This window comes from Rana temporaria, chromosome 5 (assembly GCF_905171775.1).
Source record: "Rana temporaria chromosome 5, aRanTem1.1, whole genome shotgun sequence".
NCBI lineage: Eukaryota > Metazoa > Chordata > Amphibia > Anura > Ranidae > Rana > Rana temporaria.
Genome location: NC_053493.1, coordinates 107,033,644 through 107,055,390, shown reverse-complemented (window position 1 = coordinate 107,055,390; position 21,747 = coordinate 107,033,644). Strand labels below are relative to the sequence as shown.

The following is a 21,747-nucleotide window of genomic DNA, read 5'->3' as shown; positions in this document are numbered from 1 at the left end:
GGTGCACATCCATTTTCAGATCTCTCAAGAGATGTTCATTCGGGTTCAAGTCTGGGCTCTGGCTTGGCCACTGAAGGACATTCACAGAGTTGTCCCGTAGCCACTCCTTTGTTTTCTTGTCTGTGTGCTTAGGGTTGTTGTCCTGTCTGAATATGAACCTTCACCCCAGTCTGAGTTCCAGAGCACTCTGGAACAGGTTTTCATCAAGGATGTCTCTGTACATTGCTACATTCATCTTACCCTCAATCAGTGGAAACAGGGTGCACCTGAGCTTAATTTTGAGTGTTATGGCAAAGGCTGTGAATACTTATGTACATGTTATTTATTTTATTTTTTATTTTTAATATATTTTCAAGGATTTCAAACAAACTTCTTTCACGCTGTCATTATGGGGTATTGTTTGTAAAATTTTGAGGAAAATAATAAATTTAATCAATTTTGGAATAAGGCTGTAATATAGCAAAATGTGGAAAAAGTTAAGCGCTGTGAATAATTTCCAGATTCACTGTATATTAGTGTGAATCAGGTTATTGACCCTGTGTATGTTTGGGGACCAATATGATAACCCATTCTGTTAAAAAAATTCTAATCTATGTTTTCTGTATCTTAAAATGTAATACCTCAAAGTTACCGTATATGCTTTACTTTATAGCTTACCTTACATTTATACCGTATTTATTAAAAAATAACTTTCAGACCACAGGAATGGTACAGTTTAGATCTGCTGATAGCACAACTATTGTTATAACTTGTGCTGCCTGTGGGCTTATGCTGTGCACAAGGTGGCTTGGCCATCATTCTCTATGATCCAGTGAGAGGAGTATCTTAATATACATAGAGCAGCATAGACAGCACTAACTATAAGTCTCTTGTTTACTGATCCCAAATCAGTTCACAGCTTTGCCCTGATTTTTTTTTTTTAATAAACGTATATATAAATCTATATAATTTTTTTAATAAAAATTGAAGACTGTTCAAAAATATTTGGGCAAGATTAAATACAAATCTTATTTAGGAATAATTTATGTCAGACAATGACATTTTCATTGTTTTTCAAGTCTGGTAGGTATATATAGATAATACCGTAATATATATATAGATCTGTATTTTTTAAAACAGATTTATTTAAAGCTTAAGTTCCAAATTATTTTCAATTCCTAACTTAGTTAACTTATTCTCACTGTGTTTTTAAAAAAAAAGAAACAATGGACAATCATGTTCTATTCAGTATAAACCAAACCAAAATGCATTTTATCTGCTGCTGTTTAAGTTCAAAATCCAACTTTTCAGAAAAATACAATAAAATTTGCTAAAATGTAATACTTTCACTACTACTTTTATTGCATTTATACCATATCCTGGCACTATGCATAATTTATTTTTCCTATTCACTTTGAACTAGCACTTTTTAGCCCTGTTAAAGCGATATCAAAGTCTTGTTTTTTTACGTTTTTTTAAAATAACAAACATGTTATGCTTACCTGCTCTGTGCCATGGTTTTGCACAGAGCAGCCCGGATTCTTCTCTTCTCAAGTCCCACGGCAGCGCTCCTCCCACCAACCGTACCCCCAGAGCAAGCAGCCTGCTCTGGGGGCACCCAAGCAGGCATGCTCCTGATCGGCAGCTATGTGTGGCAATTCACACACGGAGCCACAGCTCTGCCCTGCCCCCTCTGTCTCCTGATTGGCTCACTGGCTGTGATTGACAGCAGCAGGAGCCAGTGGCTTCTGCTGCTGCCAAATTCCAATCAGGAGTGTGAGTCTCTGGACGTTGCTGGATCAAGAGGGTGCTCAGGTAAATATTTGGGGGGGGGGGGTGGCTGGAGAGACTGCAACACACAGATATGTTTTTAAATTCATGCATAGAATACATGAAGGTAAAAAAACTTCTGCCTTTACAACAACTTTAATGTATGTATATACAGTTAATGTGATTCAGTAAATCTTTATTGTTTATTTTAAAGTACAGAAATGTAATGTTGTTTTTTATTATATTTTACCCGAATTTACAGGTACAAAGCACAAAACCATGGTAGAAGCTCGAAACGGAAGTGGCACTATTAAAGCATTTCCACGAGCTGGTGTAAAAGGAAGTTTGGTTATCAGCAAAGGGAACACAGGCCTCCAAAACAAAACATTTCACTGTGAAATATGTGATGTCCATGTCAATTCTGAGACCCAGCTTAAACAGGTAATAGCATGCTAACACGTGTAGCCAGTAATATTGGCATTAAAGCAACTATGTATGTAAATTTAAAGTGAGCAAGCCAAACCTGTCAAGAAAAGCATCAACATTTACCTGGCCCTCCCCACTAATTTCTGTTGGAGAAATACTATAAAATGAAAAACATGCACGTCTAGTGTGTGTCTGGTTCAGTTGGAACATCTGGTGCCACACCGTGCTCTTGGGTTCTTACAGAAAGTCCTTGTTTCCTGTAGTGATGTAGGGGATAAAATAAAGAACCATACAGCTCAGCAGGGGTTTGCCAATATCCAACAATACTGAAAGTGTCAGATGAAAATTTGCATCTTAAATGTTTTCAATATGAAGCTAGAATCAGGATCACAGGGCCATAACCTCAAACTAGCCGGAAAAAAAATTGAAAATGAATCCCAGGTGTATTATGTTTCTAAATGAGTAGTTGATATTTGGAACAGACTTCCAGCAATGGCAGTTTGACAGTCAGCAATAAGTGAAATTAAATATGCTTGGAACAATCATAGATCTATACTCAAAAACAAGAGCAACACAATTCAAAAAGGGTCAGATAGGATTAAGATGATGAAGATAAGATTATCTTTTAAAGTCCGTGGAGTTTGACATCCTGGGTGATAGAATGGGTAAGTATTCATGGTTTGCTTTGCAAGCCCATTTTTTTCTTTTGTTTACACAGTGACAAAGTAAGTATGTTTCTTTGTGCTGATGCAACACCCTTCTGGGCTGAAACTCTCGTACAAATCTCAAACTCTTATACAGCATGCATTTCCGTGAAGCTACCAGTTGGGTTTTAACTCCTGTTTTTTGTGGAACCATCTAACCATGACAGTTATTTTTTATTTATTTTTTCAAACAATTAACCCTGACAGTTCAAAGCTCTATGAGAATCTACATACAATGCTGCTTTGGTGCTTTGAAGATGAATTAAGCAAAAAACACATGACAACCAGCTTCAGGGAGGGTTACAGTTGTTTTTTGAAGAGGCACAAGTCTCTCAGAAATGGAGGGGGTTGTATTAATATAGACCCTCCATATTCCCTTAACCACTTCCCGACCGCCGCATGTAGATATACGTCGGCAGAATGGCACGTACAGGCACATCGCCCCTGCCTAGACGTGGGTCGGGTGTCCGATCAGGACCCCCCCCCGCTAAATGCGGCAGGCAGATTCCCGCGGGAAGTGATCTGGGACGACGGCGCGGCTATTCGTTTATAGCCGCTCCGTGGCGATCGCTCGGGGAGAGCCGTATGTAAACACGGCTTCCCCGTGCTTCACTGTGGCGGCTGCATCGATCGAGTGATCCCTTTTATAGGGAGACTCGATCGATGACGTCAGTCCTACAGCCACACCCCCCTACAGTTGTAAATACACACTAGGTGAACCCTAACTCCTACAGCGCCCCCTGTGGTTAACTCCCAAACTGCAACTGTAATTTGCACAATAAACAATGCAATTTAAATGCATTTTTTGCTGTGAAAATGACAATGGTCCCAAAAATGTGTCAAAATTGTCCGAAGTGTCCGCCATAATGTCGCAGTCATGAAAAAAATTCGCTGATCGCCGACATTAGTAGTAAAAAAAAAAATAATAATAAAACTATCCCCTATTTTGTAAACACTATAAATTTTGCGCAAACCAATCGATAAACACTTATTGCGATTTTTTTTTACCAAAAATAGGTAGATGAATACGTATCGGCCTAAACTGAGGAAAAAAAAATGTTTATATATGTTTTTGGGGGATATTTATTATAGCAAAAAGTAAAAAATATTGAATTTTTTTCAAAATTGTCGCTCTATTTTTGTTTATAGCGCAAAAAATAAAAACCGCAGAGGTGATCAAATACCACCAAAAGAAAGCTCTATTTGTGGGGAAAAAAGGACGCCAATTTTGTTTGGGAGCCATGTCGCACGATCTCGCAATTGTCTGTTAAAGCGACGCAGTGCCGAATTGTAAAAACCCCTTGGGTCATTTAGCAGCATATTGGTCCGGTCCTTAAGTGGTTAAGCTTTCTAATTGTCATATATTTCCATTTCAGTTCAATATTTTTCATGTGTGTTTTCCCTTAATAGAGGTGTTACATTTTGATGTGACATTTTAACTTAATGTTACACCATTTTCAGTGATGCTCTTTTCAAGCAACATTAAAAGAAATTGACCATGAGAGAAACATAAAGGCAGCCACTGTGGATCTCTTATTCTGAAAGTGCTAGTTCTTAGGCTATCATGCTGACCCTCTTAATTCAGTGGTCGTTGACCTGAAACAAGTATGTAGATAAAGGCTTCAAAATTTACTTTACAATTTGTTGATACTTATTCTGTGCCAATGGCTCATAAACAATGGAGGTCAGAGGGACAACATAATCGGCAGGCATATTACACTAACATTTTCAAATGGTCAGCAAAGGAGGCCCTCAGTTTTTTCTCTTGATTGGTTTATTTTAAAGCTATGTGAATGTGTTGGTTGAAAATCAGAACCACACGGGGCACCAAAAAAAAGAAAAAGGAAAATCAGAAACAAATGTTATAAGTAACCACATCTAAAGAGGTTGGGGAGTCTGATCAACAACTGTCTTCCAAGCATGTACTACTCTACTACAGTTGCACAATGTATGCATGATGCTTCCACTATTAGGCACACTCTAAAGCAGTAGGGGATACCAGAGGTAATTACCGTTTTCATATTTTTGTAATTTTTTTTACAAAAACTTTAGAAATATACATATTTTTTAATCTTGTGGTTTAAAGAAGCCCCTTGTCTCAGCATTTCCAGCAGTTTCTAGGGAAAGTCAGTGCTGGAACCATTGTGTGTAAGTGACAGAAGTGGTTCAGGGTTAAGCCCAGGACATGAACTGATTAGATCCTGACCATATAATCCTTCTCATTAAGTAGGTTGCATCAAGGTACTGTACAAGGCACAACACGGAAACACCTCTGAAGAAAAAAACACTTATGGGGGTCATAAGGGAAGGTTTCAGGGGCTCTAAAGTTTAGTATAACTTAAGGCAAAACTTGTTTTCAAATTTTACTAGAGTGGTTAGGGCTTAGAACCACTGTTTACTTTCTATTGTCTGCGATCCTATTTAGGAATATTAATTCTTTCTAATTACTCTGAGAATGAAAGTAAGGGAAAATCAAACATTTTAAATTGGGACCAGAACAGGAATAGATGGAAAATCTTCGAATGGGGACACTTGTTACTATGACAACTGTCTAACAGGGAATTTCCCTTGCATTGCAAAGTTATCTTCTCACTTCATTTGAGACTACAGGCAAGAAAGCAAAGGTAAATCCCATTAATGAGATGCAGATGGCAGAAAAAAAAACTTACAGCAGTTTTAACCATACTCCACTCTATTGACAATAAATACAATAAAAAAATAGCTTTCAGATATACTTTAAGAAAAATAATGTCCATAGTTATTGTTCATAATAATTTGAGCTTTAAATGTAGTGTAAACATTTTAAAGATATTATATATTATTTCTGCATATATGCAGTATTCTGCATGCATGTATTGTGTTCAGGAATACACAGTAATATTTTTGAAAATATTTTATGATAAACTAGATAAGAAGTAATGCAAAGAAATATTTAATATTTACCCCTTCAGCCAGCAAAGAGTGAATATGACACACACCCTGAATTAGTCATCTAAATGGCTCAGAAGATAACCCTCCTCCTTAGAGGATCTTGTCTAGATCTGAAGTCTGCAGGAGAAATCAACAAGTGCAGAGCCATTCCTCCGCTCTCCTAATATAAATCCCAGCATGCTCTGCAGCATGCAAATACTGCCGATAGCAGATAGAGAGACAAATACCTCTAGGAAAAATGTATCTCCTAAAAAGACGGCTACTTTTTTTATCTTGAAAGCTGAATTGATTACAGTTTGTGAGAAGGAAAGAATGTATTACTTTGTTTTTACATTGTAATAACATCCTTGTTTTCTACAGGATAATCTTCGTTTTATATATCATTGATGTTTGATTTTGTCATCTGTGTTGTCTTTAGTGCATATATAATTATGGTAAATATTTTCTATAAGCATACAAGTTTTAAGCTTATGTTTTAAAAAATACAATGCCATATAATTTATGTACCGTATTTTCGGGGGCGTATAAGACGACCTTTTACACAAAAAAAACGTCCAAAAAGCGGGGGTCGTCTTATATGCCGGGTGCTGTATGTCAGCCCTCCGGATGCTCGGTGAATGTGCGGTTATACTGCATACATACAGTATACACCGCTGAGTTAATCCCAGCGAGCGGTGTATTCTATTAATGAATACAGAGCCTGCTCTGATTGGAGGAACAACCTCTGCCAATCCGAGCAGGCTACATACAGTCATCTTAACTGATCCGACTTGGGCATGTGACTTGTGCTCCCCAATTCCATATCAGGCCCTTCGGTGTGGTATAGGTTTTAAGGAGAACCCCCACACCAGAAAAACGGTGTGTGGTCCCCTCAAAAATCCATACCAGATCTTTATCTGAACACGCAGACCAGCAGGTCAGGAAAGAGGGGGATGAACAAGCGCCCCCCCTCCTGGACCATACCAGGCCCCATGCCCTCAACATGGAGATGGGTGCTTCGGGACAGTGGGGGCTTTGCACCCCCCCACTGAATAGCACCTTGTCACAATGCTGATGGTGACAAGGGCCTCTTCCCGACAACCCTGGGCAGTGGTTGTCGACGTCTGCGGGCGGGGGGCTTATCAAAATCTGTAAGCCCCCCCAGATCCCAGTGCCCCACCCTATGTGAATGAGTATGGGGTACATTGCACCCCTACCCTTTCACCCAAAAAAGTTTTGAAGAAATAAAACCAGAATTTAGCAGCTCCAACGTCCCTTCTCCCTCTGATTTCTTCTCCCTCCAGTGATGTCTTCATCAGGTCCCAGACAGTGACATCACAAGGGGGCAGGGTCTCCAGATGACATCATTGGATGATCACGCACGTGTCTATAAAAGATCCGGCAGAGAGCAGAGCTTGCATAACTGTGGGAGCTAGCCCCAGGAGAAGTTTAGAGGAAGAAGCGGCAGAGGAAGAAGACAGTGAAGAGAAAAAGAAACAGGAAGAACTATCAGAGGAAGAAGACAGTAGTGATGCGAGAAGAACCAGAGGAAGAAGACATCAGCATGGTGAGAAGAACCAGACATCACCAGAGGGAGAAGAAATCGGAGGGAGAAGAGATGCTGGAGCTGCTTTAATAAAGGACTTTGTCAAAAACCCTGTGTGCTGGTTTTGGTTCTTTGACACTTTTTTTGGGTGAATGGGTCAGGGTACAGTGTACCCCATACTCATTCACATAGGGTGGGGGGCCAGGATCTGGAGGCCACTTTGATAAGCCACCCACCCGCAGACTCTGACAAGCACCGCCTAGGGTTGTCGGAAGAGGCCATTGTCCCCATCAGCATGGGGGTGAGGGGCTTTGAGATGGAGGGGGGCAGAGCCCCCCCCGCCCCTAAGCACCCAACCCACCCCCATGTTGAGGGCATGTGGCCTGGTATGGTCCAGGAGGGGGGTGCTTGCTTATCTCCCCCTTTCCTAACCTGCCAAGCTGCATTCTCGTATAAGGCTCTGGTATGGATTTTGGGTGGACCCCACACCGTTTTTGTTTCTGGCATGGGGATTCCCCTTAAAATCCATACCAGACCAAAGGGTCTTGTATGGTCCTTAGTTTTTATTGTTTTTATTTTTGGCAAAGGGTTACTCCTCAAGATTCATACCAGGCTCAAAATACCTGGTATTCGTTGGGATCAAAGTCCAATTCTATTCATTAAAGTCGGATGGAAGTCGCAGGGCAATGTCGGATCAACAGTCGTATGACTGTCATGACATACTAGTGTGAAACCGGCCAAAAGGAATGCAGGCCCAGCAGCTTTCCTCATTAGAGCCTTGCAGGTGCACAGCTGTTTGATAATTATGAAACCACTCCCATTAGACTCACTTTCCCATATGAATACAGACAAACACACAGGGTTTTCTTTAGAATAACAAAAGGTAGAAATCTGCAACATAGCTTGTTAAAATCCTTGTAATGTACATAGATCACCCAGGGGGGAATAATTTTAACAGAGTTAGAGTTAGGCTTTAAGGCTTTACAACCATTTATGCCCTTAATTTTTGAGCATTCCAAGGATTATGCCCCGTACACACCATCACTTTATGTGATGAAAAAAAATGAAGTTTTTAAAAACGTCACTTTAATTGACCGTGTGTGGGGGAAAACGTTGTTTTATGTCTTCTAAAAAATGACCAAAAAAAATTGAAGCATGCTTCAATTTTATGTGTCGTTTTTCAAAACGTCAACTTTTACTTCACAGAAATTGACCGTGTGTAGTAAAAAACGTCGTTTAAACAACGTTTTTTCACCCACACATGCCCAGAAGCTACTTATGAAGCAAGCTTCAATGGAAAAAGTGAAGAACGTAACCTCGCTTTGCTAGAACATTGTGAGAAAAACGATGGTGTGTAGGCAACTTCGTCTTTGAAAATTGAAGTTTCAAAAACGTCATTTTTTACTTCACAGAAAATGTCGTTTTTTTTCATCACATAAAGTGATGGTGTGTACAGGGCATTAGATCTGATGTGCTAGTTATATTTTTGGAGGTTTAAAGTACACGTATCTTACAGCACACAAGTGTACATGATCATGTGTGCTTGGTTGGTTGCTTACATATGGGGTTGTTGCTTGGCTGAGGCCCATGCCTCTACCTAGTATTGTCAAAAATTAGAAATACACAGACCACCACTAGAGTTAGGCCGAAACCCCCAGTTCAGTTCTCTCCAGAACTCTCGAACTTTGCAAAAGTTCAGACTACAACCGCAAACCCTATTAAAGTCTATGATACTCGAACTTGAAAAATCTGAATTCCCCATTTTGAAGGCCTATATGAAAGTTATTGGCAATAAAAAGGGTATGGGGGCCTGGGTACTGCCCCGAGGGACATGTATCAATGCAAATAATTTTTTAAAATAATTTTTACAGGAGCAGTGATTTTAATGATGCTTAAAGTGAAGCAAAAAATTCCCTTAAGTATAGTGCCTGGAGGGTCCCCTTAGTCTGCCTGTGAAGTGGGCATCTATATTGTGTATAGAACCTGGTTCAGAAAAACTGATAGCTATAAAGAAAAAAATTACATTTAAACTGCTGGCAATACAATACCATTGCTGGCAATACAAAAAGGTTAGAACAAATTGTGGGGGGGTCCCCTACCCTTTGATCTGGTATGGATCTGGTGGCCCTGCCCCTTATCTATTTAGGAACTGTGAAATGGCAGAACAGGCATTCGGTGGTTAGCCTTCATCGCGGGCAGAGAGTTTTTTTCTTTTTTGGGTCCAGCGGTGAAGCAAGCATTTTAATTGGCAATGGATCTACATTGGGGACACTGTTTTATTTTTTTTAAATAAAGGCATTGTCAAAAACTGCCTTTGTTTTTGGTGAATGGGTATGGGTACAATGATTCCCAGTACTTATTCACATGGGGGGAGATCTGGGGCCCCCCTTGTTAAAGGGGCTTCCAGATTCTGATAAACCCCCTGCCTGCAGACCCCCACAACCACTGTCAGGGTTGTTGGGAAGATGCCCTTGTCTCCATCAACATCAACAAGGTCCCTATGTTGAGGGAATGTATGCTCGGATAAGGGTCGGGTATGGTTTTTGGCATTTTTTTTCACTTTTTTTCTATTGCAAAAAATGATTTTTTTCCCCATCAGCTGTCAGAGGGTAAGCCCTTTGACGGCTGATGACTCATCCATTGTTAATGACACAGCGGCTGGCTTCCCAGACCGCTCCATAACAACCAGCCTTTTAACTTTGCCCTGATTGGGCAAAGCTTTGCCCAATCAGGGATTAGAATGCACTGTGAACGGGCGAACAGGCGATGTACGAGTCAAACTTTTTCTTGACTGTAACTGTTCACCCAACTCTAGCCCCCACACCAAAGTCTTCTGACCAAAGTTTGTCCCATTACATAACCTTCCTGGCCAAAAAGGAGTTAAAAAGGACTGTAAAAAATGAGCCTTTGTAAAACTGAAAGTTCAAGGCATTAACACAAGAAGCTGCATGCTAAAATCTAGAGTGTATTTCATACAGTGGAAAAGGTGTGCTTGCTATTATTGATTATGTTGAAAATAAAACAAACTACAAGCTGGAATGTAACAAGGTACCCTGTAATTTACTTCATATGATGTATTTGTGAAGCACTCCATGATGCATTTTTATACAGCCTCAAACAATACAATATTTCTTTTGTCACCCACTCATATTGGTTTTACATCTAATAATCTCTAACATTTCAAATCTTTTTACTTTACCCTTTACAAGAAAGGAAAGATTTGAGTTTCACTTTATGCTAGAAGCTTTAGATGCATTTAAAATGTTAATTAGGCTTACCACAATAAAATTACCAATACATTTATTGTTGTTTTTATTTATGGCATTCAAAATAGCAAGTGTGGGATTTGTTAGCTCAAAACCTGTTTTTTTTTTTTTTTTTTTTTTTTTTTTTTTTTTTTTTTTTTTTTTTTCACGTCAGACTCTGCTCACATTTAGCAGCGAGACTAGCTCACGGTTCGACCGCCCATAACGTCTCTCTTGTGGCTTTGCATCATTCGTGGGATTTATTTATTTGTTTGAGTTCCTTTTCTTCTATACAATTATAAATTTGGCATTTTTAAACCATTAATTATCCTTTTACCGATTAACCAGTCTGGCTGTATTGCTTACTATTGTAACATGACTAGCCCCTTTTTTTTTTTTTTTTTTTTTCTTTCCCCTCCCCCCCCCCTTATCCTCCCCCCTTTCCCCCCTCTCCCTAGATCTGTGTGCCATGTTGTCTTCTCTTAGGTTTCTCACCTATCTGCTTCTGCCATTCCCTGGACAAACTTTTCTGTAGATTTAAACACTTTCCATTTTTCCCAGACCACCCTGTATTTGTCTTCGCCGCCTGTCTCTCTACAGGCAAGATACTCCATCTCTTCTATATATTCCACCCTTTCTATCCACTCTTTAATTGATGGCCTCTTTGGGTGTAGCCAGTTCTTTGGGATCAGAGCCTTTGCTGCATTTAGCAGCACTGGGACCAACGTTGTTCCATACTGTTTTTTTGTTTTTTCAGTTCCGTGAAACAAACAGGTAAGCGGGCTGCAGAGAATCCTCTCCCCCGTTATTTCTACAATATATTCCAAAATTTCTTTCCAGTATTCCTGCATTCTCGGGCAGTCCCACCATATATGCATAGTTGTTCCTTTTTGCTTACAATTTCTCCAACATAGCTCTGAGTTATTTGGGTGGATCTTACTCATTCTCAATGGGGTCAAGTGCCATCGGACCATACATTTGTAATTTGCTTCAATGGTGGTGTTGTCCGAAGCATGATTGTATACTGCACCTATCATTTGTTGTTTATCAATCCTTTTACCCAAATCGTTTTCCCATTTTTCTAAAAAGGGGAGAGTTTCCTGGGACTCAAGCTCCGTTAGTATCCCGTATGTCTTTGATATACCATGTATCAGGGGCTTATCCATATTGCAAATTTTTTCTATTGGGTGTAGTGTCTTGTCTTCCCTAATTGGTTGTGGTAAAGTGCTCACAAAGTGTTTTAACTGCATATACTCCCATTCACTCATCATGTGTTCCCCTTCTCCTATCTTTATATCTTGTCTTAGTTTAATTTTCCCCCGTGTGACAATATCTTTTAATTTTTTCTCCCCCAGTAGCTTTCCAAAACGTGTTCCATTACCTGGTGGAAAAAAATTTGTGCCTACTAAAGGGATCAATGGAGAGTTATACTCCCATTTTTCCCGTCTAAATATTGTGTCCCATATTCTAAGTACGTTCCTTGTTATACTATGTGTATTTGTGCCCAATTCCCTCATTTTGGGTGGTATCCATACATTTCTATTTAATTGTGTGCTACTTAATATTTCTTCCATTCGTACCCATTTTTTTTTTGTGTGTGTATTTGACCATTCTACCAACCTAGCTAAATTAACAGCGAAGTAATATCTTTTTATATCAGGGAGCCCCAACCCCCCTCCTTTTTTTTTCATGCTCAACAATGAGTAACTTAGTCTAGCCTTTTTACCTGTCCATATGTATTTCAAGATTACTGTTTTGATTACTTTAAAAAAACTTTGCGGTATTTTTATTGGGAGCATTTGAAGTTTATATGTAATCTTCGGTAATATCATCATTTTAAACGCATTGATCTTACCTATCCGAGAAATATGTTTTTTTGCAAGATTTTTCAGGTCTTGGTTGATTTCGTTAATTAGGGGGACAAAATTAACCGAGTAAAGTTTTTCAAATCTTGATGTAATTTTTATTCCTAAATACGTTATAGCTTCTTTTTCCCATGTGAATGGGAACTCTTTCTGTAGTTCTTCAGCTTCTTTTTTATCTATCCCCAAGTTCAAGATAACTGTTTTTATCGGGTTTATTTTAAAATTTGAAAGTTCGCCGTATCTTTTTATTTCCTTTATGATATTAGGGAGGGCCACCCTAGGTTTGGTCAAATATAGGAGTATGTCGTCTGCGTATGCCGCCACCTTGTGTTCTTCGTCTCCCACTCTCACCCCCCCTATATCCGGGTTTTCCCGAATTTTTGCTAACAATGGTTCCAGAGCTATTACATATAGGAGAGGTGAGAGCGGGCACCCCTGTCTGGTTCCGTTTTTCATTTCGAACACAGACGACATACCCCCATTGACCTTCACCCTTGCCGTCGGGTGACTATATAGATTCTTTACCCATTTCATGAACCTTGGTCCCAGGCCTATATTTTGTAGGGTTTCCATCATAAACCCCCAGTCGACTCTGTCAAATGCTTTTTCGGCATCTAGAGACATGAGTACGACTGGGGGTTTCTTTTTTGGATCATGTTGCAATAACAGCAGGGTCCTTATGCTATTATCTCTCCCCTCTCTGCCTGTTACGAAACCTGCCTGATCTGTGTTTATTAATTGCGGCATTAAACTTTTTATCCTAGTTGCTAATATTTTCGCGTATACCTTCAAGTCTGCATTTAGCAGTGCGATTGGTCGGTAGTTGGAGCACAGAGTTCCATCTTTTCCTGTTTTAGGGATAATAGTAATGTTTGCCAATAGGGATTCTTTTCTTATTTCCTCTTCCTCTCCTATTTTATTAAAATAATTACACATCTCTGGGACCAAGAGTTCTTTAAATTTTTTGTAATATATAATCGGCAAGCCATCAGGACCTGGGCTCTTACCACTCGGTGTTTCCTGGAAAGCTCTATATATCTCATCTTGAGTTATTGGAGCCTCCAGGGATTCAATGTCGTTTTGAGAGATTTTAGGTAATTTCACTTCTTCTAAGTATTCCTTAATTTTCTTTTTTCTAATATTTTCCTGCTCTTGAGTTTCATTTATTCTTATTGCGTATAGTGAACTATAAAAAGTCCGAAAGGATTCCGCTATTTCAGACGTCTTATATTTCATCTGGCCGTCTTGATTTTTTATTTTTTCTATGTAGTTTTTCTTTTTTTTTTCCCTGGATATTCTCGCTAAATATTTCCCTGGTTTATTCCCCCATTTATACCTCTCCTTTCTAACGTTTTTGAATATGTCCCTTGTTTCAACCTTCATCAAATCTCTGAGCTGAGCCCTCTTTGCAACAATTTCTTGATATATTTCATTTTCTCCTCGCTCTTTATGCATTTGCTCCAATTCAAATAGCTCAGTTGTTAGTTTTCCCATGTTTAGTTTTCTTATTTTTTTTTTCCCTGCTCCTATCGAAATTAGTTTCCCTCTAATGTATGCCTTGTGGGCCTCCCATACAGTGGCTACCCTTACTTCAGGTGTATTATTAAGAGTGAAATATTGCTCCAAATCAGTTCTCACTATGTTATTTACCTCGCTGTCCTCTACAAGTTCTTCATTTAAGTTCCATGATCCTTTTCTTTGCTCCATCTCTTTGAATCTAATTTTTACTATTACCGGAGCATGATCTGAGATTGTAGTTACCCCTATTGAGGTTTTAACTACCTCTTCCAGTAACTCGTGGTCTACCATTATATAATCCAGTCTTGAGTATGTTCCATGCACAGAAGAGTAATAGGTGTAGTCCCTTTTATTTGGATATGTTATCCTCCAAGGATCTATTAAACAGTGACTGTGCATTTTTTTCCCTAATATTCTTAGCTGTTTAATATTTCGCCTCTGTGCCCCGGACGTACTATCAAGTTGATAGTCCATTGAAAGGTTGAGGTCTCCTGCGAGTATTACATGTCCTAGCTTAAAATCCATTAAAGCATTCAAGATCCCCCTCAGGTATTTATGTGGTTGGCTGTTTGGGCAATATATGTTTGCTAACGTGTATTTTTTCCCTTGGAGTATTCCTTTTAAAAACAAATAGCGGCCTTCCGGGTCCACTTTCCTGTCTTCTACTGTGAAGGAGATGTTCTTCCCTATTCCTATGGCGACCCCCTTGGCTCTCTTCTTTGGAGAGTCCCCATAGTACCAGGTGGGAACTGCCCGAGAATACAATCTAACACTAGAATCCAATGTTATGTGAGTCTCTTGCAAAAAAACTATTTCCGCTGAGTACCTTTCAACCTCTCTTAATACCATATGCCTTTTTTCCGGGCAGTTGAGACCTCTTACGTTATATGTTAAGAAATTTATATTTGTCATATTTTTCTCTTTTTTTTTTTTTTCCTTGTGCTTTTCTCAAGTGCATTTGTTTTTCCTTGTTGCATGACACACAGATCTGGGCCCCTTTTCCTAATCTTCCCCTCCCCCACCCAAACCCCTTCTCCCCCCCTCCCTCCCCTCCTCCCCCCCACCACTCATACCTTGCCCCTATGATCTTCGTATGGGGCTTTCTCATCCCCTCCCTCCCCCCCCCCTTCCTTCTGGTTGATCCTTGACCCTTTGGTCATTTGGAGCTTTTCTTATTTGGCGCTCCCGGCGCTCTTTTGCTCCTCCGGCTGAGGTGGAATTCTATTTTAGCCCGGTCTCCTATCTCCCACGCCTGGGAGACTGGGGAAGGAGTACTCTCCAGGTCCTCCCTCTCCCCAACCCTGCTCCCGTTGTTTACTATATTTAAGCCTCCCTATCCCCCCCCCCCCCCCCCCCCTCCGCCGTCGCTTCAACATTGTTAATCTTTTTTGGGTGGTATTGGGATATCCAGTCGCTGACAAAATTCTGGAACTTCCTCTAAGAACCTCAATCTTGCTGAGATACCGTTTTTCCTGCCTATTAGGCAGGCTGGGAATCCCCAATTATATTGTATACCATGTTCCTGTAAGATTCCTATCAGGGGTTTTAAGCTTCTTCTTCTTTTTAACGTCTCTTGTGACAGGTCTTGGTATATTTGAATAATATGTTGGTCGTATTCTAATGGCGACTTCCCTCTCAGTTTTCTCCATAGTTGGTTTTTCTCTTCCCAGCTTTCAAATCGAACAATAATGTCCCTTGGGTAATCCTGTATTCTCTCTCTAGGGCGTCTTATCCTGTGTGCTCGCTCTATTTTTAGTGGGGAAGTTGTTTCTCTCTCTAATATTGGATTACAGATTTTCCTTATTATTTCTGAGAGATCCTCATCTTGTGTCGTTTCTGGGATTCCGCGTATCCTTATGTTCTTCCTTCTATCCCTGTTTTCTTGATCTTCTAATTTATATGCCTGTTCTCGTTGGTTTGTTTTTAATGCTTTTATTTCGTCCTCTAGTTTTTTAACTGAGGTTACATTATGATCGACTTTTTTTTCCACTTCTTCCACTCTTTCCAGTATATACCCCATGTTTCTCTCCATTTTTTCCATTTGCGATTTGAGTGATCTTTCTAAGGCCGCGAACATTCCTTCCATTTCCCTTTTTGTTGGCAAACGTGTCATGTCCTGCATTTCATCCTTATTTCTTTGTTCAAGGTCTATTTCTTTATCTTTATCCATTTCTCTATCTTGATCTGTTCTAGTCTCTAAGAGTGACTCTGAGAGTGTTTCTGGGTCCGCCAAAGTATTAGCGATCCCCTTTTTTTTATCTTTTTTTTTATCCTTCTCTACTTGAGCTCCTCTGGTAGTTATTGATTTTTCTGTATGCTGATTGTCCCCGTTTGTCCCGTGGGTCACAAATTTGCACATTGGGCCTGGACTTTGACTTAAGCTGTTGCAAAAGGAATACAAAAATAAAAATAACTGCGAAGACGTAAAAGGGGGAAAGAAAAGCAACTATTTTCATGAAAATTGTTTGCAATACAAATATTCCAGTCTGTTGCTGTAAAAACTGAATTATATGTATTCAAAGATAGTTCTCTAGACCTCCTTCAGCTATACTTCTAATCCTATGTGAACAGTTTGACTACCCTCTCCACAGGATAACCCTTGATAGACCTGAAATTGTATTAATCTGGAGAGTATATTTTACTTCCTTGTTTATCTTTTTTTTTTTTTACTAGGCATTGCTGCATACACACCTATATTGCTTATGTCTTTTTCTGCATGCTGTTGTATTTTGATATGTTTCCCTGACTCCTTTCTCTCCCCTTCCTATCTATTCCCTTTCACCTATTATCCCCTACTGTTACTTCCCCCTCCCATGCATTAATGTATTCTCTGCATCAAGGTAAAAAAGTAGTAAATATTGTAAACTCTGCACCAAAATAAATAATTAAATAAATTGAATAATCAAGCTTCTCCCCTAGAAGAGTTATGTGCTCCTAGTGATACTGTATGGGAAAAATAAAGGTGGCGCTAGTAAGTGATTGAATAACAACAAGGGTGGATAAGTTCAAACTACTTGACAATACATTACTTAGATTTAAAAGTGCCTATCGCGGCACTGGGGCTGCTGGCTTATAAACTAGTGCTGCGGGGATCCCCCGTGTTCCCACTGTTTTGAAATTACGTCCTCAGGAAGCACTTTCTGAGGACGTAATTACTAAACGTACGTTGAGGCGGTACCTGGTCACACTTTGCACGCCATTTCAGGCCCTGCTGGTTGTCGGTCTCAAGCAGGTTGAACGCACGACATTTACGGAGGCGGTGGGAACATGACTGATCCCCGCAGCACTAGTTTATGAGTCAGCAGCCCCAGTGCCGGGATAGGCACTTTTAAATGTAAGTAGCCATTTGGCTATATTTTTTACTGCTCTTTTAAATAAACAGAATTATGCTATGGATGTTTTCCATTATTATTCTACATCCGCCCGATACCTATGAGGAGGAAGGTGTGCATTATTTCCAAACACAGTCTATGTGAGCAGGCACTATCCTGCACAAGCCTATATTGACTTTCTTTTTGGGTAAAGAAGTCAATGTTTTCTGGTAAGCAGACTACTAATCCAGTCACTTTGGCTGTCTTATCACAGTCTGGTGAAGGATCACGTCTATAGAAGTCAATCACAGCAGCATGAAATGGATGTTCTGATTTATTGATGGACTTTGATTTATAATTTTTGTCCAACTATTGGGACTGATCACTTATTTGAATTTGTTTTTTTCACTTTATTTGGTTAATAATGTATGTTTTTCATTGTTGATTGTATATATTGGTTGACCTATTAAGGAGTAGTTGTTCAAGTAGTTTGAACTTATCCATCCTTGTTGTTATTCAATCACTTACTAGCACCCCCTTTACTTTTCACACATTAAGGTAAAAAACCCTTCAGTATGCAGCTCCCTCTCCCAACCCCCCCAAATATGTAGATATTGAAACAGCGATGTGCATCAGAATAGATGCACTATCGCTATCTCCCTCCTAATTTTCCCAGCCCCCTGCTCCATCCTTATTGGCTCAGTTACAGCAGTCAAGCCATTGACTTCTGCTGCTGTCAATCACAGCCAGCTGTGGGGAGAGGCTTAAGGTCACATAAAGCCAGGTCAGGAACAAGCATGCACGAGTGGCCCCATAACAAGTTGCTTGTGATGGGGGCACTAAGCAAGGGGCAGGGGCTAGGAACACTGGCAGGGGACCAAAGAAGAAAAGGAGAGCTCCTTGTTGCAAAACCATTGCACAGAGCAGGTAAGTATGACATGTTTGGTATTTAAAAAAAATTGCAGTCACTTTAAGCAACTATCCAACCTCCAGAACATGTCATTGCCATCGTGTTTTAATTAGCATCCACCTATATTCAATAAAAGTATACATAGTTTGTAATGTTCTCAGTAAATGTTTCTATCCCAAGGCACAATAATCTTCAACAGATCAGGAAAATTAAAGTAACCAGCCTAAAATTGTTGATTGGTTATCATAGTCAAAGATTATAAAATAATCAGTATTACAGAAACTTGGTTCGGCATAAAATAATGACTGGATAATTTATTTGGAAAAGATAAAAATATAGAAAATTAGAGGGGTTGTTATGATTAGCAAAAAATATATAATGTGAAGGTCAAAAACAGTTAACAGTTTTATTGCTGTGGGTGTCCCAGAACTTCTGCTGCCCTCTCTTTCTCATATGGGAGACATAAGAAACCTGACCTACTCAATAAAACTCTGTTGTGCTCCTATAAGGCAATGGCATGGATTATCCTTCTTTCTCCCAAACTGACAAGTTTAATAGGTAACCTTACAAGTTGTTGTAACTAAACTGGTTCATTTCACAAAGGTTTCACATGAAATGTAAAACTATCGTTTTCTGTAATCTATGATGCTGATACAGGAGAGCAGCCTATTGGTCAGTTTTGCATCAATTTGTTTATCTAAAGTGCAGTTCTTTGCAGGGGAATAGCAGTTCTAAACCAATGTCACCTCTAAATTACTGTTTATTGTATAGCTACAAGATTTTAAATGAAGCAGGCAATGTGTTTTAGTCCCTGCACAATTACCTTTTGGAAAGGTCCAGTGTAAATAACGTAATCCAATTCAGGTCCCTTTGTGTTTCTTTTGTAATTTGACCTAGGGAGAGATGTTCTGTAAAGTAATTTATTTTACATGGAATAAAAGAACATTATCAAAAGTTGTGGGTCCAATCTTTTTAATCTCAAAGGTTTGGTGTTAGGCCTGAAACCCTACAGCTGAATTACTTCTTTATTTACTTATGTAAACACAGAGCTAAACAGTTATGATCATTCCTGGGCTATTATTGAACCCATAATTTTTATTATCAATTACATTTTTTCTACTATTAAACCAAATCTACATTTTATCTACTGCATTGATAAAAAGGTAGACGTTGTATGAACCGTGCCCTATTAAATTCAGTCTGCAACTTTGCTATACGTGTTAGCACATCTCTAGCACTTTTTATGTTTTATTTTAACTGTTATGTTTAACCACTTCAGCCCCAGAAGGTTTGGCTGCTCAATGACCGGGCCATTTTTTGCAATCCGACACTGCGTAACTTTAACTGACAGTTGCACGGTGCGATTTTTTACCCAAACAAAATTGACATCCTTTTCTTTCCCACAGATTTTGTGGGAAATACCCCAATTTGGTGGTATTTGATCACCTCTGTGTTTTTTATTTTGTGTGCTATAAACTAAAGAATAGCAACAATTTTGAAAAAAACACAATATATTTTACTTTTTGCTATGGTAATTATCCCAATTAAAAAATATATATATATTTTTTTCCTTAGTTTAGGCCGATATGTATTCTTCTACATATTTTGGGTAAAAAAAATTGCAATAAGTGTATATTGATTGGTTTGTACAAATGTTATAGCGTCTACAAACTATGGGAAAGATTTATGGCATTTATATGGCATTTTTATTATTTATTTATTTTTTACTAGTAATGGCGGTGAACTTCGATTTTTAGTGGTATTGCAACATTGCGGCAGGCAGGTCGGACACTTTTGACACATTTTTGGGACCATTGACGTTTACAGAGCAATCAGTGCTATAATTATGCACTGATTACTATGTAAATGTCACTGGCAGGGAAGGGGTTAACACTAGGGGGAGATAAAGGAGTTAACTGTGTTCCCTATTGTGTTTTCTAACTGTAGGGGGTGGGACTAATTAGGAGAGATGACAGATCACTGTTTATACTTTGTAGAAACACACGATCTGTCTTCTCTCCTCTGACAGCACAGGGATTTGTGTGTTTACACACACAAACCCCCTAGCTGCCGCTCGTGCTGCTGGCGCACGCACACGCCCTCTGGTGGCTCTCCTGGGCAAAGCCGTATATGTACTGGATTTTGCCCAGGAGAGCCATTTTGCCACAGTAAATCTGTGTGAGTCGGTCAGGAACCGGTTAAATATTTATTTTTAAAACACTACAGCCAAATGACGAAGTATCTACATATTTGAATAGTTTGGGTAGCCTGGATGGTTGGATGATGAGGGCATATTCAAACTAATGCAGTCACACCAATGGATTTACAACAAAAGATACTTTATCTCGCAGGATAGCTAGATAGCGAGATCTGAGATGTAGTGATTTTGGGCTAGAGATATTAACATCTGGAAAAATAAAATAGCCCTGTCATACATACAAAATCAATCAAGCAATATTTTATGTATACTAACTGTTCGCTCAGCAGCTGAAAGCCTTAGCATAGTTTATGCTGCAAAATTTAGAAATTACGAAAAAGTAGAAATTACTATTTGGTTTTAGAGTACTTGAATATATCCTTAGAACTTTTTAAGTTAAAAGAATAGCACATTGTACTATTTATAGGTACAGATTTATGGAATTAGGTTATAACGCATTGTTCTTGCAAGGTGGTCATACACACTTTACTGTGTGTTGAATGAGTGTGTTGCCCACAACTGTAATATAGCATTTTTGGTTCCGTTCAAAAAGCATGACACCCCTAAGCAATCACACATTCATACATTACCATGTATTGCATTAACAGGAGTTTTATTGTTCACATTCTAATTTTTCCTCAAAATATATCTTATTGTAGCAATGTGTTATGATTTTGTCACGTACCTTGTGACAGAGCCTGACATGTAGAGGGAGGCTTCTCATACAGCCCTGGCTCTGAGACCACTGTTGCGACAGTTGCCACGAGAGCATGGTAAGGTATGAGTGCCTGGAGGATTTTCCATCAGCCACAGCAGCAGGCGGCAGGTGTGTCTCCAGAAGAAGGTCAGATTACTGGAACGGCGGATGGCAGCAGACCGCCAACTAGGCAGACAACAGGCAGCAGATTCTTGATTGGCAGCTAGCAGGTGGCTGGTGTGTCAGGATTGGTAACATTCAGCAGGTGAAGAACCAGCAGGGACCAGGTAGCATGCAGAGCACAGCTGAAGAATAACTTGATACAAGCCAAGTAGGCAACAGGTGGCCAGATACAGTCATAGACGGCAGGCAGAGAACAGTCTGGGTACAAGCAAAAGTTGTCATTGTTATATCAGGCAGATGAACAGGAGACAGAGCAAATCCAGAGACAGACCAAGGTCAGGGCAGGAAGTGTTTAAGCAAGGTCAAGGCAAGCCAGTTCAATAACAGGAGTCAATACAGGAACATGGGTAATAGCTACAGATCAGCCAGCACTGGCTGATAGCACTGCTGCAGTTTAAATAGTGTCATTGGTGCCAACATTAGCAATGGGTGCATGCTCATTCATGCATGGTTATGCACATGCAAATGGGCACCTGCACATCTGTG

At 39.5% G+C, this 21,747-nt stretch overlaps 1 protein-coding gene across 3 annotated transcripts in view; it reads left to right on the top strand.

The window, feature by feature from the left end:
• The window catches only part of ZNF385D (zinc finger protein 385D), a 428,248-nt gene that overhangs the window by 394,360 nt on the left and 12,141 nt on the right, over positions 1-21,747 (top strand). For all 3 annotated transcript variants that reach the window (XM_040352986.1, XM_040352987.1, XM_040352985.1), the window contains one exon: positions 2,012-2,190. In XM_040352986.1, coding sequence (XP_040208920.1) covers positions 2,012-2,190 — 179 coding nt within the window. The remainder of the gene's footprint in view (positions 1-2,011; positions 2,191-21,747) is intronic.